The sequence below is a fragment of the Anomaloglossus baeobatrachus genome, chromosome 5, assembly GCF_048569485.1.
Source record: "Anomaloglossus baeobatrachus isolate aAnoBae1 chromosome 5, aAnoBae1.hap1, whole genome shotgun sequence".
NCBI classification, from domain to species: domain Eukaryota; kingdom Metazoa; phylum Chordata; class Amphibia; order Anura; family Aromobatidae; genus Anomaloglossus; species Anomaloglossus baeobatrachus.
In genome coordinates, this window is record NC_134357.1 from 556,103,858 (window position 1) to 556,121,664 (window position 17,807).

General features: G+C 45.1%; 1 protein-coding gene across 1 annotated transcript in view; it reads right to left on the reverse strand.

Moving 5' to 3' along the window:
• LOC142312310 (uncharacterized) overlaps positions 1-17,807 on the reverse strand; it is a 93,010-nt gene that overhangs the window by 36,982 nt on the left and 38,221 nt on the right. Inside the window, exon 6 of the mRNA XM_075351239.1 lies at positions 14,871-14,888. Coding sequence (XP_075207354.1) covers positions 14,871-14,888 — 18 coding nt within the window. The remainder of the gene's footprint in view (positions 1-14,870; positions 14,889-17,807) is intronic.

Genomic DNA, 17,807 nt, shown 5'->3' on the forward strand with positions numbered 1-17,807 from the left:
CAAAGTAGAGTTGCGTGTGTATTTCTGTCAAGGAGAAATTCCACAGCTTTCGAAAATCTCCTTTAGGCTATGTGCGCACTAGAAAAGTGATTTTTCTCAAGAAAATTTCTTGAGAAACTTCTGGGAGTTGAAGATTTCCGCACCTGCGGAAAAATCCGTGGGAAAAACGCATGCGGATTTACCGCGGATTTACCGCAGGTTGCTCCCTGCGGTTTTGCAATAAATAATATAGATAATCGATAGACAGATAATGGATAGAGTGAAAGATGAATAGATAGATAGGCCCCTTTCACACGTCAGTGATTCTGGGACGTTTGTGCTTTTTTTTTAAAAACGTACCAGAATCCCTGACATACGCAGACCCATTATAATGAATGAGTCTGCTCACACGTCAGTGATTTTTCACGTGTGTGCGTGATTGCCGCACGGAGACATGTCCATTTTTTTCTGGCATCACTGATGTCGTGGTCCGTGAGACACGTGCCAGAAAAAAACGTGCTTTTAAAATAAAAAACATTTTTACTCACCCGGCTTCAGCGGCGCTCTCTGCAGCCCGTGCAGCCTGCTGCTTCTGAGCCGGCTCATTACTGTCGCGCATATTCATGATGCACGACACAGCCGACCCGGAAGCAGCTGCTGCGGAGGTCAGCGCTGGACGGATGCTGCACCGCGGGAGCGATCAGCACCATGGAGAGCGGGAGCGGGCGCAGGTGAGTTGATTTCTAAGTGCAATCACGGGCCACGGAGAACGGAGCCCGGATTGCACTTAGACAACCCACGTGTGCTGTAATTCACGGCACATGCAGGGACATGTGCATGTTTTACACGCCAGTGAAAAACGTCAGTGTTTTTCACTGACGTGTGAAACGGACCATAGATAGATAGATAGATGAGAAAGACCTATAGTGTCCCACCTCCCTGCATTTTCTAAGCTGGCACCCTTTAGTGACTTTCATGTGGCACTAAGGCTATGTGCGCACGTTGCGTACAGTCACTGCAGAAATTTCTGCAGCGATCTGAAGAGCACATGTGCGCTTTAAATCGCTGCAGAAATGTCCATAGTGAAAAAAAAAAAAAAGCCGATTCCATGCGCTCTGCCTGCAGCTCCTGCCATAGACAGAGCAGGAGCTGCCGGCAAAGCGCACGGAAGAAGTGACATGTCACTTCTTAGAATGCAGCGCTTCGGCAGAAGCCGAAGCGCTGCGCTCTAAAACGCCACGTGCGCACGACCCCTGCACAATCTCCATAGACTGTGCAGGGGGCGCAGGACGCATGCAGTTACGCTGCGCAGCGTAACTGCATGTATTTACGCAACGTGCGCACATAGCCTAAAGGGTGCTTAGCCTTGTATTTAGCCATAAAATAAATAAATAATTAAAAAAAAAACGACGTGAGGTCCCCCCATCTTTTGTAGCCAGCTAGGGTAAAGACGGCTGCAGCCTGCAAACCACAGCTGGCAGCTTCACCTTGGCTGATAATCCAAAATAGAGGGCACCCCACGCTGTTATTTTACATTAAATAAATAATTTAAAACAAAAAATGTGAGGTCCCCCCCAAATTGGATCACCAGCCAAGGTAAAGCGGACAGCTGTGGTCTGGTATTCTCAGACTAGGGAGGTCCACTGTTATTGGACACTCCCCAGCCTAAAAATAGCAGGCCGCAGCCGCCCCAGAAGTGGCGCATCCATTAGACGTGCCAATCCTGGCGCTTCGCCCCAGCTCATCCCGCGCCCTGGTGCATTGGCAAACGAGGTAATATATGGGGTTGATGCCAGATGTGTAATGTCACCTGGCATCAAGCCCTGGGCTTGGTGAGGTCAGGCATCTATCAGATACCCGACATCACCAACCCAGTCAGTAAGAAATAAAAAATAGACAACAAAAAAAGTTTTATTTGAAAAAACACTCCCCAAAACATTCCCTCTTTAACCAATTTATTGAAAAGAACAATTCCACGTCCGGCGTAATCCAATAAGGAGGGGGGGCACGGCGATCCATACCATAGTCGCTGTCCCAGTCAATGAAGAACAGAATGTTCCCCATTGGCTGGGAGAGCAATGCAGTGACCTGAGCTAACATCAATAGGTCAGCCCAGGTCACTGCAGGGGATTCCGAGCGCTGCCATCAGGAGCATAGATGAGATCATTACCTTCTGTGATCATCTCCTGTACTGCTGACGTCAGCGCTGTCACTGACTTCTATGCCCGCCGCGTTGTCAGAAGTATCGCGAGAGCCCGTGACGTCACCGCTAGTGACAGTCTCGGGCCGCTCGCGAGACGGGCATAGACAGCAGTGACAGCGCTGACGTCAGGAGGCAGGAGATCGTCACAGCAGGTAATGATCTCACCTCCTGACAGCAGCGATCGTCATCCCCGCGGCTCCCAGCACTGCAGGGTGTCAGTGTCTGTGTCAGTGTCTGCCTGCGCTGCAGCGTGACAAGCTGCTGACACTGCGGGCAGACACTGACACTGCAGGGTGACAAGCTGCTGACGCTGCGGGCAGACACTGACACCCTGCAGTGCAGGCAGCCGCGAGGCCGGAGCAGGACACAGACTGCACGGGCACCTGGAGGTCGCACGGAAGTGCTTCTGTGCGGCGTCCAGGGAGTGTGACGTCTGTGTTTACTCTGCTCCGCTTCCTCTTCCTGGCATAATGACATCGCTTCCTGCAAAACCGCAGGCAGCGATGAGCATTACCGCAGGTAAATCGCGGCTATACCGGGGGTATACCGCACATCATTTGCTACCTGCGGTATACCCCCGGAATTTCGCGATTACATTACAGTGAATGGAGTGAAATTCCGGGGGTATACCGCAGGTACCTGCGGAAAATAATGGACATGCTCATTTTCTCAAGAAAGTTTCTCGAGAAAATTTTCTCAAGGAAATTTCTTGAGAAAAATCCGCACAGTGCGCACAGCTATTTTTTTTTCTCATAGGATTTGCTGGGAAATGTCTGCACAAAGATTGCAGACATTTCTCAAGAATTTTCTGCAGCAAATCCGCGGGTAAATCCGTGGGCAAAACGGCCTAGTGCGCACAGAGCCTTATAACGGCGAATGTCTGCTGAAATCTCAAATCAAGCGTTACTGAATGCTAGCAAGGAGGAGTTCAGACCAAACAATACGTCGCTGGTATAAGCTCCTCGTTCAGTAGTATGAGGAGGTGCACACCCGAGTGCATTATTTTTTTTTTATTACACAAGTCTTTGTAGATCTCAATGGCGGGTTGGTTTCTTAGAAAAACTCCCAACAGTAGGCCATTGGTAAAACTAGAAGCACATGCAAAAGCATATGAGGTGTATATCCATATTTGGGAACTTCCTCTTCTGCTCTCTATAACTCAATAGTCCTTATCACGCAGAGCTTTTGGCACATAGCTGCACAGTCAGTCTTTATTATCCACATCTGCATTCTGTTCCTTTGTATCAGTTTTCAGCTGGTGACCTTGGTATACACATACTTTTCTTGATATGCTGCGGTAATCAGAAAACAGACTCTTCCTTGTATCAGACATCAGCTGCAGGCTTTTAAACTCCATCTTGCTCCTCATATACAAAAGAAAACTTGGTTTCAGAAAGCATATAGAAGAAAATATATACTATATATATATATATATATATATATATATATATTGTACTCTCACAGTAGAAAAGCATATAGAAAAATATTTTGTATTCTCACAGACCCCCTAAACGACTTTGTTATCTGATTCCTTAAGTCTATCCCTACCTGAATTACCTTTGAATCAGACTAATCTTCACTGGCTTGAGATTAATGATCCCTTTTGGAGCACTCCCCTTTGTACTCGGATTTCTCAGGACCAGAGGATTCTCATTATCCTTGTTAGTTCCTTGTACTGTCATCATTTTCCTATGGCATCAATATAAACATGGGGGTCTAAATTTCCCTTGATTTCTACTTCCCTTCTATTTCTATCCGTAGATCATGAGGCTCCTGCTCCCTCAGAGGCTATGTGAAATGGCATGGGAACCTTGGCCAGGGTACACTGTCCTACCCTTGGAGGCCACCCAAACAGAATCTCATAGGGAGTTAGCCCTGTAGATTGGCGCGGAGTGTTTCTGTCTGAGTACAGGGCTATGGGCAATATCTCAGGCCAGGGAAGAGACAGTTCCTGACTGTCTTTTAGGATTTTATTCTTCAGGGTCTCATTGAGTCTTTCAACTTTGCCACTACTCTGGGGTGGTAGGGTGTGTGAAGACCTAAGTGTGCTCCCACTAGGGACCAGAGTGCTCTGGTCACATCTTCTGTAGAGGCAGGGCGTTGATCGCTCGCCATAACTTCTGGGATTCCAAAGCTGCAGACTAAAGGGTGCTTTACACGCTGTGACATCGCTAGCGATTGCTAGCAATGTCACGAGCGTTAGCACCCGCCCCCGTCATTGGTGCGATATGTGGTGATCGCTGCCGTAGCGAACATTATTGCTATGGCAGTGTCACACGCACATACCTGTTCTGCGACGTCGCTTGTGCCCGCCGAACAATCCCTCCTTCAATGGGGAAGGGCATTCGACGTCACAGTGAAGTCACAAAACCACCGTCCAATAGCAGAGGAGGGGCGGAGATGAGCGGGCCAAACATCACGCCCACCTCCTTCCTACCTCATTGCCGGCGGGACGCAGGTACGGTGAGTTTCCTCGTTCCTGCGGTGTCACAGACAGCGATGTGTGTTGCCGCAGGAACAACAAACAACCTCGCTACTCACCTGTCAACGATTTTTGGTGTTGGAGCGACCTCTCCAATACAAACGATTTTTACCTCTTTTGCGATCGTTTTAGGTCGCTCAGAGGTGTGACATGCTGCGATGTTGCTAACGACGCCGTATGTGCGTCACAAACACCGTGACCCCGACAATATATCGTTAGCGATGTTGCAGCGTGTAAAGCACCCTTAAGTCTGTAAGCAATTTCTTGATAGTTGTTTTGGCTGTAATGTTGGAGACGGGGTGGGCCTCGGGCCATGCTGAGAACATATCTGTTACCACCAGTACATACTCATTTTCCCCCGGTCTTGGGTAACTGCACATAGTCAATTTGGATCCTTTGGAATGGGTATAGTGGTTTGACCAGATGTTTAGCCGGTGTCTTCACTGATCCTCCCGAATTACACATCTGACAGTCCTGTACAAGTTGGTTAATGATTGAAGATATCCCTGGTGCCAGACAGAGACCTGTGATTGCCGAAAGTGTTTGATTCCTTCCTCACTGGGTAATCCCATGAGCCCACTGTGATACCTTATGACACAGACCCCTTGGTAGGCAGACTTTCTTCCCTTTTCTCCAAATCCTGTCTGTGTCTTGCTCAGCACCTTTCTCTTTCCATTGAGTTGTTTCTTCAGGTAAAGCCTTGTCTTGGAAGATCTTGAATTGATGTATTCCTCAGACATATTCTTGTTTGTTCTGTTCATCTTTCTTTTGCTGTCTTGTCATGACATAGATTCCTGCTTCCTCTTGAATGTCATAAATGGCTGCTTGTTTGGCTGCTTAATCTGCTAGCTGATTTGTGGTGCCCCTGAGGCTTTTGGTCGCCACAGGGTACTGCAACTCATTTAAGGTGCAATATCCATCCCGGGTATGGAAAGGGTTAATGTCTGGTGTCTCTCACTTAGGCTAGTTTCACACTTCCGTTGGGTTAAATCCGCTGGGTCCGTTGCTGCATCGTTTTCATGCATCCACTATTTTTAAGGTGCAAACGGAAGCAACAGATCCGTTATTTCACAGGAATCCGTTAGCAGTTTCCTGTGAACAAACGGATGCGTTGCATCCGTTATGCGTCCGTTAAACGGAATCCATCAGATCCTTTTTTGGGGTTTTTTTTGTTTTGTTTTTCCTCTTCTTTTTCTTTGGGACAGCCCAATGGGAGTGCCACACAATTTGGAGACGTATATAAAGTGTGTTCTGACCGGCCATCTGTAGAGGTTGCCACACAAAGAAGAAATATGGATGTTATTACCGGGAGGATTGTACAAGCATACATCGACTTTTCGTATCAAGCAAATGTTTTTGCGTTTAACATTGCTGAAAAGGAGCAGCAACGTATGAGGCATCGGCTTCGCTGTTTCTGGGTCCACCCCATCAATGATATTCGTGTATCCCATGGCGTTTTTACCACACTCTATTTAGAGTTAAGGAGCCATCCGGACAAGTTTTTCCGATACGTTAGAATGTCTGCGGCGATGTTTGACAACTTGGTGGAGCAGGTGGAGCCTCTCATCCGACGCAACGACACATTTTGCCAGCTGGCAATAACTCCTGCAGAGAGCGTCTCATGATCACTCTCAGGGGTCATTCCGTGTCAAGTGGACCAGTTTTAAAAATCGTCCCCACTCGACATTCTCCGATTTTGCTGAAAATTTATAAGGATGTACATGTATGTTTGAAAAGAGGTTCTGTAAATTTTTATGGCCAGATCTCAAATATATTGGGCACTGTTGACCTTTCACTGGAGGCCCCCCCCCAAGCCTGCGGCTTCAGCTAAGAGGATTTTGCAAACTTTGGCACATAGCCATTAGAGTTCTATACTGGCTATGATGCTGAAATTTGGCATACTAGCTCAACTTTTGCTGCTAAACGCGATAAAATTATTACCGGCTATGACAAAACAATATTTCGGCCGCAATTTTGTGTCAAAGTAGCTTGCAAAACGCCTCGCATAAAATTTATGCCAAACTTTGCCCATATATAACTCAAGACCAAAAACCAATAGGAACTGGTGCTTTACCCTGTACAACAAACATCTTCATGACTTTACATTGCTGCAATATCACGGTCAAAGCATATGTATTTGTGGAAATATTCACACCCACATATGATGAAAAACTTAAAAAAAACGAATTTTACCTATTTTTAGGTCAAATTTCCCAAAAAGGGTACCCCTAAAATATATTAATTCTGTTATCATTTGAAAGAGCACATTTTTCTCTACAAGGATCATTGGGGTTTTTTTTGGAGTCTCTCCATAAAAATAGGTAAAATTCGTTTTTTTTAAGTTTTTCATCATATGTGGGTGTGAATATTTCCACAAATACATATGCTTTGACCGTGATATTGCAACAATGCAAAGTCATGAAGATGTTTGTTGTACAGGGTAAAGCACCAGTTCCTATTGGTTTTTGGTCTTGAGTTATATATGGGCAAAGTTTGGCATAAATTTTATGCGAGGCGTTTTGCAAGCTACTTTGACACAAAATTGCGGCCGAAATATTGTTTTGTCATAGCCGGTAATAATTTTATCGCGTTTAGCAGCAAAAGTTGAGCTAGTATGCCAAATTTCAGCATCATATCCAGTATAGAACTCTAATGGCTATGTGCCAAAGTTTGCAAAATCCTCTTAACTGAAGCCGCAGCCTTGGGGGGGGCCTCCAGTGAAAGGTCAACAGTGCCCAATATATTTGAGATCTGGCCCTAAAAATTTACAGAACCTCTTATCAAACATACATGTACATCCTTATAAATTTTCAGCAAAATCGGAGAACGTCGAGTGGGGACCACTGGTCCACTTGACACGGAATGACCCTCAGGTAAAAATCAAAAATTGTATTGTTCTACCCATCATGTGATGTAATTGTTGTTTTTTGGGACTGATAATTAATTGTTATGTTTTTATTTTACAGATTTTTGGCCACTGGGGAGTCTTATTCTTCGCTGCATTACCAGTTCCGTGTAGGAATCTCAACTATTTCCGGCATCATAACCACCACTTGCCGTGCATTATGGGATTCCTTAAATGCTGAATATATTCCGCAACAAACGTCACAACTCTGGATGTCCACAGCAGCTCAGTTTTATGAAATCTGTGACTTCCCCAATTGCTGCGGTGCGGTGGACGGAAAGCATGTTCGGATAGTGAAGCCAGCAAACACCGGATCCGCACACTTCAATTATAAGAAGTTCTTTTCAGTTGTCCTGATGGCTATTGCCACTGCAAAATATAAATTCCTGGCAGTGGACATAGGAGCCTATGGCAGAAGTAATGACTCACTGGTTTTTAAAACCTCTATCATGGGCCGCAATCTATATGGAGAACAATTCAGCTTCCCACCACCAAGCCCACTTCCCCAAACATCTGGTCCACCCCTACCTTTTGTCTGCCTTGGCGACGAGGCATTCCAGTTGGATACACACCTTCTCAAACCCTACTCAAGTCGTGGGTTGTCATACGAGCAGAAAATATTCAACTACCGATTGAGTCGTGCAAGGCACATGGTTGAGTGTGCGTTTGGCCTCCTTACGGCTAAGTGGCGAGTTATGACCACTGCAATAAATGTATAAGTCGACACCGTGGATGATATCATCAAAGCCTGCATCGTGTTACATAATTATCTATTAACCAATGGAGTGACTCCAGTCGAAGATGAACTGTCCAATAGTAATCTGCCAGACTACGCAAACATTACCTTCCGCAGTGGTAGGGTATTAATTGCAATCTGCAACAAATTTGCTGCCTATTTTATCTCTGAAGAAGGGTGACTTGAGTGGCAGGACAGAATGATCTGATTTTCTTTTTTTTTTTTTTAATTTTACACGTTTTTCAGGCATTCATAGTGGTAAAAATTGCAATAATTCCAATTGGAGATTTTATTAAAATTGTAAGAGTGTATTTTATACTTGATTATATTGTTTGTCAAGCGTTATGTCATGAAAACCACATGTTAATGTTAATAAAGACAAATGTTGAACAAATATGTTAGTTCATTAAAAACCAGAGACAAAATATAAGTGAAATAAAACAGAATTTATTAAATTAAAATAGACATGATATAAAATAAATTTATAAATTAAAGTATTTATGTGGGGTGGAGATATCGCTGGAGTTGCTCGCAGGACTGACCCTTTCAACATGCGGTGTATTAAGTGAGGATGGGGAAGGAGAAGGTTGGGTTACGGTTGCAGTAGGTGAGGGAGTGGAAAAAAGCAAGGGAAGTAGTGGAATAAAATGGTGTACTTACAGAAGATGACAGAGGGCTAGGAGATGGCTGAGGGCTGGGAGATGGCTGAGGGCTGGGAGACGGGTGATGTACGGAAGGGGTATAGGTGGGTATGGCAAAAGATGGTTGGGTTTGGATTAAGAGGGGTGAAGAAGTGGAATGCTGGTATGGGGAATGGAGTGAAGGTGTAGAAGACAGTGAGGAAGGACATGGACTTGTGACAGGCATGACATGAGGAGACAGGGAATGAAGGGATGTTTGGACAGGGTAAGTATGCTGGGAAGGGATTGTGTGCTGGGTGGGTAGTGAAGAGTGGTAATAATGGGGAGGTGGCTGGTAATGGGCAGGGGGCAGAATCGGGGCAGGGGGTGGAGGAGGAGGTGCTGTGGGATGAGATGGTGCAGTGGTGGTAGGGGGTAGTGGATTCAGTAGCATAATAGCATTCTGGAAAGCCCTCATCACATGTACAGTTAGGTCCAGAAATATTTGGACAGTGACACAATTTTCGCGAGTTGGGCTCTGCATGCCACCACATTGGATTTGAAATGAAACCTCTACAACAGAATTCAAGTGCAGATTGTAACGTTTAATTTGAAGGTTTGAATAAAAATATCTGATAGAAATTGTAGGAATTGTACACATTTCTTTACAAACACTCCACATTTTAGGAGGTCAAAAGTAATTGGACAAATAAACCAAACCCAAAAAAAAATTTTTATTTTCAATTTTTTGTTGCGAATCCTTTGGAGACAATCACTGCCTTAAGTCTGGAACCCATGGACATCACCAAACGCTGGGTTTCCTCCTTCTTAATGCTTTGCCAGGCCTTTACAGCCGCAGCCTTCAAGTCTTGCTTGTTTGTGAGTCTTTCCGTCTTAAGTCTGGATTTGAGCAAGTGAAATGCATGCTCAATTGGGTTAAGATCTGGTGATTGACTTGGCCATTGCAGAATGTTCCACTTTTTTGCACTCATGAACTCCTGGGTAGCTTTGGCTGTATGCTTGGGGTCATTGTCCATCTGTACTATGAAGCGCCGTCCGATCAACTTTGCGACATTTGGCTGAATCTGGGCTGAAAGTATATCCCGGTACACTTCAGAATTCATCCGGCTACTCTTGTCTGCTGTTATGTCATCAATAAACACAAGTGACCCAGTGCCATTGAAAGCCATGCATGCCCATGCCATCACGTTGCCTCCACCATGTTTTACAGAGGATGTGGTGTGCCTTGGATCATGTGCCGTTCCCTTTCTTCTCCAAACTTTTTTCTTCCCATCATTCTGGTACAGGTTGATCTTGGTCTCATCTGTCCATAGAATACTTTTCCAGAACTGAGCTGGCTTCATGAGGTGTTTTTCAGCAAATTTAACTCTGGCCTGTCTATTTTTGGAATTGATGAATGGTTTGCATCTAGATGTGAACCCTTTGTATTTACTTTCATGGAGTCTTCTCTTTACTGTTGACTTAGAGACAGATACACCTACTTCACTGAGAGTGTTCTGGACTTCAGTTGATGTTGTGAACGGGTTCTTCTTCACCAAAGAAAGTATGCGGCGATCATCCACCACTGTTGTCATCCGTGGACGCCCAGGCCTTTTTGAGTTCCCAAGCTCACCAGTCAATTCCTTTTTTCTCAGAATGTACCCGACTGTTGATTTTGCTACTCCAAGCATGTCTGCTATCTCTCTGATGGATTTTTTCTTTTTTTTCAGCCTCAGGATGTTCTGCTTCACCTCAATTGAGAGTTCCTTAGACCGCATGTTGTCTGGTCACAGCAACAGCTTCCAAATGCAAAACCACACACCTGTAATCAACCCCAGACCTTTTAACTACTTCATTGATTACAGATTAACGAGGGAGACGCCTTCAGAGTTAATTGCAGCCCTTAGAGTCCCTTGTCCAATTACTTTTGGTCCCTTGAAAAAGAGGAGGCTATGCATTACAGAGCTATGATTCCTAAACCCTTTCTCCGATTTGGATGTGAAAACTCTCATATTGCAGCTGGGAGTGTGCACTTTCAGCCCATATTATATATATAATTGTATTTCTGAACATGTTTTTGTAAACAGCTAAAAAAACAAAACTTGTGTCACTGTCCAAATATTTCTGGACCTAACTGTATATCTGATTATTGGCAAAGTCCTCTGTATCTCTCTTAAATTTTCTTTCTTTAACTGCGGTGATTGCATCTTCAAGTTTGGATAAATTCACATTGATCTTAGGCTATGTGCGCACTAGAAAGTGCTATTTTCTTAATAAAAAAACGGACCCTCTGAAAGAATCCCGCGCCCGGGGTAAAAACCGTGGTAAAACCGCACCTGCGTTTTTTCCGCGATTTGTCGTGGTTTTGCCGCGGATTTTCCACAAGTTGGTCCCTGCAGTTTCTACCATTATCTATGGCAAAAAACGTTGGTACCTGCGGAAATGAAGTGACATGCACATTTTCTCAAGAAATTCTGCACAAAGAATGTTCTTGAGAAAAAAACGCAGTGTGCACACAGCTATATTTTTTTCCCATATGTTTTGCTGGGAAATGTCTGCAGAAAGGGTACAAACATCTCTCAAGAAATTTCTGCAGGAAAACCGCAGGTAAAACCGCTGGTAAAAATGCAGTGTGCGTACAAGGCTTTAATCTTCAGATCTTTAAATACTATGTTATCCGAAAATTTAATGTGATCAGTCTCGATTTTTTTGATATCTCCATCCAATTCTTGGAGCTTCAACATTTCCTTATCCACAATAAGCTTGATTAATTTGAGAGAACAGTCAGATAAAATATTCCATGCTTGTGTAAATTCCTGGTCATACTCGTTAGTTGGTCTTTTTCTGATCCTAAGACCCTTGGGAATTAACCCATTATTAATAGATGCTTGTAGGGTTTTATGGTCATCAGTTTTTCAAGATTACACATCAAGGAGTGTAAATTGAATCAGAAAGCTGGGGGCGCGTCTGACTGCAACCAATCACAGACGACAGGATGGCCGGTGGGCGGGGAAAGCACGGAAAGCTGCGCAGTACAGAAAGTAAATGTGCAACCCGGAAGCAGTTTACCGCCATGACACAGAGTCTCGTAAGTATGAGACTCCCACTTAATTCTTGTTTTCTTTATTTTTTGTTCAAATCAAAGTTTATTAGAATAGAAGAAGATAATCAAACAATTGCGCAGCACGCAGGCTGAGGGTATATCCCAAGCTAGTTGCTAAAAACATCACAGTTCTTTGACTACACCTGCGCCACTGGCGACCAAAAATAACAAGTACAATTCGTATGTGTGTGAGATAGGAAGAACAAGTTGAAAAATAAAGAGATAAAGAAGAGGAGGTGGAAGAAGAATTTAGAGACAGTAAAGACAACAGAAACGTGGGAAAGTAAGATGAAAGGGGAAGGGTACAAAGGGTTCCCACCCGAATGGACGCGCCCTCCTACATCAAAACCACATTTTCAAGGCTAACCTTCTAGGTACAGAAATAAGAGAATGGAAAATTACCTACATACCTGCCCCCCGTGAATCCATAGACCCATATCCAGTGAGTCCCTGAACATGATCCACGGGGCCCACGTAGCATCAACTTTGTCCTTGTTGCCGAGTGTCTGACCTATCAAGGCCTCCATCCTGAGGATCTCGTTGCACTCTGCTATGATTTCATCCCGTGATGGGATTCTAGTTTGCTTCCAATATCTTGGAATTAGGTTTCTGGCAGCTGTTAAAAAATGTCTTAATAAACCTTTCCTAAACCCTGAAGCAGAAATATTCCCGAGGGACAGGAGAGCTAACTCTTTTGTGGGCTGGATCTACCTCAAGGATAGTTTATTGAGTAACTGGAAAATGCTCTCCCAGAATGATCTCACCGGGGGACATGACCACCAGATATGAGTGAGGGTTCCCCTCTCCTTTTGGTATCCTCAGCACACATCAGAGGCTGATGGATAGGCAGCATGGATACTCACAGGACACCTATACCACCTAGATAGGATCTTGTAGCACCTCTCCTGTGATATCACATTCAGCGAAGTTTTACCAATAAAGAGAAGGATTTTCGTCCGCTCCTCAGCCGAGAATGACCTCCCCCACTCTCTCTCCCATTTCCCAAAGAACCTAGGCAAGCCGTCCCTCACACCTCTGCATCTGAGAAACAAGTCATACAAGGTCGAAATGGTATGGCCTGGAGGATCCTTCTCTAGGCAAAGGGTCTCAAAGGGTGTGAGTGCCCTATAGATGTCTACCCTCCTAGCCATAGACACTATAAAACTTTTCAGCTGTTCGAAGAAGAACCACATATCTTGAGATTTGTTGATATCTGAAGAGTAATTATGTAGAGGTTTAATACCTGTGTCTGAGTTAAAGTCACGAATAATAGGATGGTCACTCTTCCTTTTATGGAGGAATGTTGATCTATGGAAACCCGCCTGAAAATCTGAATTACTTTGGACCGGTGTCAATGGGCCTGGAATGGAGGACAAGTCAAGATATTTATTACCTCGGGACATAAAATTCCGCAATTGCTTAGTGATAAAGGGTACTGTGATAGAGCTGGAGCTGGGTGGTGCTCTGGTCCAAATAACTACCTTCGGATCAACATCAGATTGCACGCTTTCGGCTTCCACCCATCTTTTCGTTTCCCCTGAGTTAAATAGATCCAGAACGCACGTCCCTAAAGAGGCGTAGCTATACAAAAGGAGAATAGGGAGTCCAGTTCCTCCCATATCCCTTGATCTACTCAATGTTTTGTGGGAAATACGTGGGCATTTATGTGACCAGACAAATTTGGTTATGCTAGATTTCAGACATGAGAAAAAAAGAGGCCGGCAATACTAAGGGGATGGTTTGGAAGTAATAAAGCAGCTTTGGTAACAGGTCCATTTTGATCGCATTTATCCTTCCAAACCATGAAAGCTGGAGTTTGCTCCAGCTATTGAGGTCTAATTCTAATTTCCTGGAAATGTGGTGGTGATTTGATTTAAAGAGGTCAAGGGGATCTGCCGTCAGTTTAATTCCTAGGTATGTCAATGAATCCACCTGCCATTTGAAGGGGAGAGAGGCTTTGAGCTGAGTCACCAGCATTGGAGGAAGAGATATATTCAGTATTTCGGATTATGAGTATTTATTTAAAATTACTCAGAGATCCGAACCTCCGCAATTCAGCCATTATGTTGGGTAGAATAATGAGTGGAGAGGTAACGTACAGGAGCAGATCATCTACGACTAAAGCTAATTTATGGTCCTGTTTGTGAAATGTAACCCCTTTAATTGATATATTGCTCCTCAATGCCACCGCCAGATGTTCCATGATCAGAATATATAATAATGGGGAAAGGGGGCACCCTTGTCTTGTTCCATTACATATTGTAAAGGAATCTGAGAGGGAGCCATTTATTTTGATTCGTGCTGTGGGCGAAGAGTAGAGTGCTGTAACTCTGTTCATCATGTGCTCTCCCAACCCTATGTTTTTAAGGACCTGAAACATGAAACCCCAGTGCACCCTGTCAAATGCCTTCTCTGCATCTACCGACAGGATGCACATGGGGATCCTGTGACATCTTGCGCCGTCAATCAGGGAGATGGTCCTCAGGGTGTTGTCCCTGGCTTCTCTTCTGGGCACGAAACCCACCTGGTCTGGATTTACCAGTCTGGGAAGAAGGTCTCGTAACCTATTTGATATCATTTTAGAATAATGCTTGATATCTAGATTTATGAGCGAGATCGGTCTATAGTTGCAACAAAGAGATGCGTCCTTCCCTGGTTTGGGTATAACTGTGATGTCGGCCATCAACGCCTGGGGATGGAACGCACCCCCTGCAGATATATATCTACAGACCGATAGGAACAGTGGATTTAGAAGTTTTGAAAATTGTTTCTAGAAACCCGCTGAGAACCCGTCTGGACCTGGGCTTTTCCCTTACTTCAAATCTGAGACTACCGCGTTGACCTCCTCCAGGGAGAGGTCCTCTTCCAGCTCCAGTAAGGTATCATTTGAGATGGAAGGGAGATTATGGGATTTCAGGTAAGGTTTAACATCATCTTGAGTCCCATATGTCGCTATGTGTCCCGATTGTCCTCTAATATCATAAAGCGCCTTGTAGTATGTGCGGAAGCCTGCTAAAATGTCCTGGTTGCTATGCAAATGACCACCACTTCCTGGGTCTTTTATGAAAGGGATGTAAGTATTCATGGAGCGAGGATGGAGGGCCCTTGCAAGAAGCTTCCCACTTCTATTGCCCAGTTGATAAAAGCGGCTTTTGAGACGTTCTCTTAAGCCCCTGGATTTCTGGTCTAATACCTCTAGTAATTTATGTCTGGTTGTAGAGAGTTGTGCGTAGGTTGTGGGAGATGAGTCCCATTTTTGTTTGGTTTCTAGTGAGGTAATCTGGTTAGATAACTGCGTTATTTCAATGGCTCTTTCTTTTTTCAGGCGGGTACCATGCGAGATTAAAATGCCCCTTAATACACATTTCAGTGATTCCCACTGGATTGCAGGAGAAGTGGTATCACATTCATGATCTCTAATAAAGTTATGAATTGACTGGGTAAGGTCCGCTTTGCATAACTGATCCTGTAATAGGTTTTCATTCAGTCGCCAGGTGAAATTTGATTTGACACGAGGCCCTAACTGAATCGATAAGTAAATGGGAGCGTGGTCTGACCATAGTATATTACCTATGGTCGCTTCTACTGTCATATCTAGGAGGGCATAAGAAATGTGGAAGGAGTCAATTCTGCTATAGACAGAATGGACCGAGGAATAGAAGCTGTAATCTTTGGTGTCCGGATGAAGAATCCTCCATATGTCCACCAATCTTAGACCATGCATGTGCTTTTTGACCCCTTGTATGACTGAGGCCGGTTTGGACGACTTACCCGAGGACACATCGAGGGCCGGGTTCATTGGCAGATTAAAATCACCTCCTAATATCACCAGAGAGGAGTCCGCAAAATCTTCCAGAATTTTCCTCCCGTCTGCACAGAATCTGTCCTGCCCCTGGTTAGGAAAGTACATGTTAGTAATAACAAAGATATTGGTTTTCCAAGACAGCTTTAAGAAAATATATCTTCCCTTGGGGTCGTTACAGGAGTCTAACACCTCTGGTATGAAGGACCTATGAAACGCCACGGAAACCCCCTTACACTTAGCATCAGGATTCGAGCTATGGTGCCAAATCGGGTAGTAAACCGAGGCACACTTAGGAATTGCATCTGACCTAAAGTGAGTTTCCTGAAGCATCAACATGGCCACCCGTTGCTTATGACAGGAATATGTTATCTGTTTTCTTTTTTCAGGGACATTCAAACCTTTAACGTTGAAGGAGCAAAACTTGACACTATCCATAATGCAGGTCAGCTGGAAGCATGATGTGGTATCTGGGGGCTGGTCCAGTCAGGTGAGAGGGAAGGATAGAGAAGAAAGAAAGACAGAGAAAAGAAAGAGCAAGGTTTAGGTCAAAGGACCTAAAAGGTGGGTAAGGAACCCTAATATTAAGTGGTGCAAAATTTCCATGGCAATGGATTGCCATTTGCACTAGGGGGGGTTAGAGGAAGCCAAGAACGGCAGCGAGTCCGTCCCTTACCCCCCCACCTCTAATACAATATGATATATCATTATAAAGCGCACTAACTATATGATCCCGCTAAAACTTTATCATCTAAAGAAAAGTAAACATCATAACAGGCTATTACTCTAGGCATTGACCCCAATCAGCATTCCCGGTAGGTGAGCAAAGTGTTCAGATCAGGGACAAGATTCTAGTAATTGTAAAAAACAAGAAAATCACATGGGTCTCCCAGGCTTATTTCTCAAAAGGCCCAGATCTTCGCTTCTAGATGGTCCAGCCCCACAGGGTCCGGTCAGTAAAGGCTAGGGGAAGACACTCCCAACCAGGTCCACCAGGTGGAGGGTCCAAGTGGATCTATAACACAATCAGTTTACTTCTTCCTCCTATGAGGTTTAAGTAGTACTTGACCCAATGTCAGAACCTCTGATAACACCTGTGAAATAACACAATGCTAGTCTGGAAAGAAGCAATATTAGGTGACAGGAGAAAGACTTTCAACAAATCACAGTAACTTGCAACAATGCCTTTGGTGCAGTTTCATGGAAAGGCCCTCCCCTGTGGCTCCAGGGATAATTGGCTATCATGCCGGAAGGGCCCATGAAGGTTATCTCCAGTAGGAAACAGGTGTGCTACACAGGACCACTACCCTGTCGGATTGTTCTGGTCAGGACCTCTTTGTTTCCCATGGCAACGGACTGGCTGCCATACTGGGGGTTCCACAGGGAGTTGGGGGCCTGAGGGCCAATCTGGCAGTGCCACCATAGGAAGCTCGAAAGTCCCCAAGAACTTAGCCAGATCTTCGAGTTTGCGGAAGATTGCCGATTTCCCATTGTCGCGGGCGGAGGAGGGGACGCTGCGCTCTCCCACTGCTCGGGTCCGGCTGCTGTTGCTGCTGCGGCTGCTGCTGCTCGGTGGTGGCTCGAGCGGTGGGCCGGATCCCGGGGACTCGAGCGGCGCTCCTCGCCCGTGAGTGAAAAGGGGATATTTGGTTGTGGGGGTTTTGATTATGGATATTGTCCATGACGCCACCCACGGTTGTGGTGATTTTGGTGACAACACCGCTGCTCTAGACGGGGATCCCGGGAGCAGTGACTGGGAGCAGCTTTGTTGTTATTTCTTCCCTCCGTGGGTAGGGGGGTTGGTTGTCCCGGGGCCCGGTGATGGGGAAGGGATGGATGGCAGGCAGGTTACGGGGCCTGGGAAGGTGCAGGGTCGCGGGGGCAGCGCTGTGCCGCACGGCACTGTGGTACTCACTCAGCCTAATGATGAAGACACAGTTCTCGGTAAAACACACGGCTGGATGGACAGGTCCCACA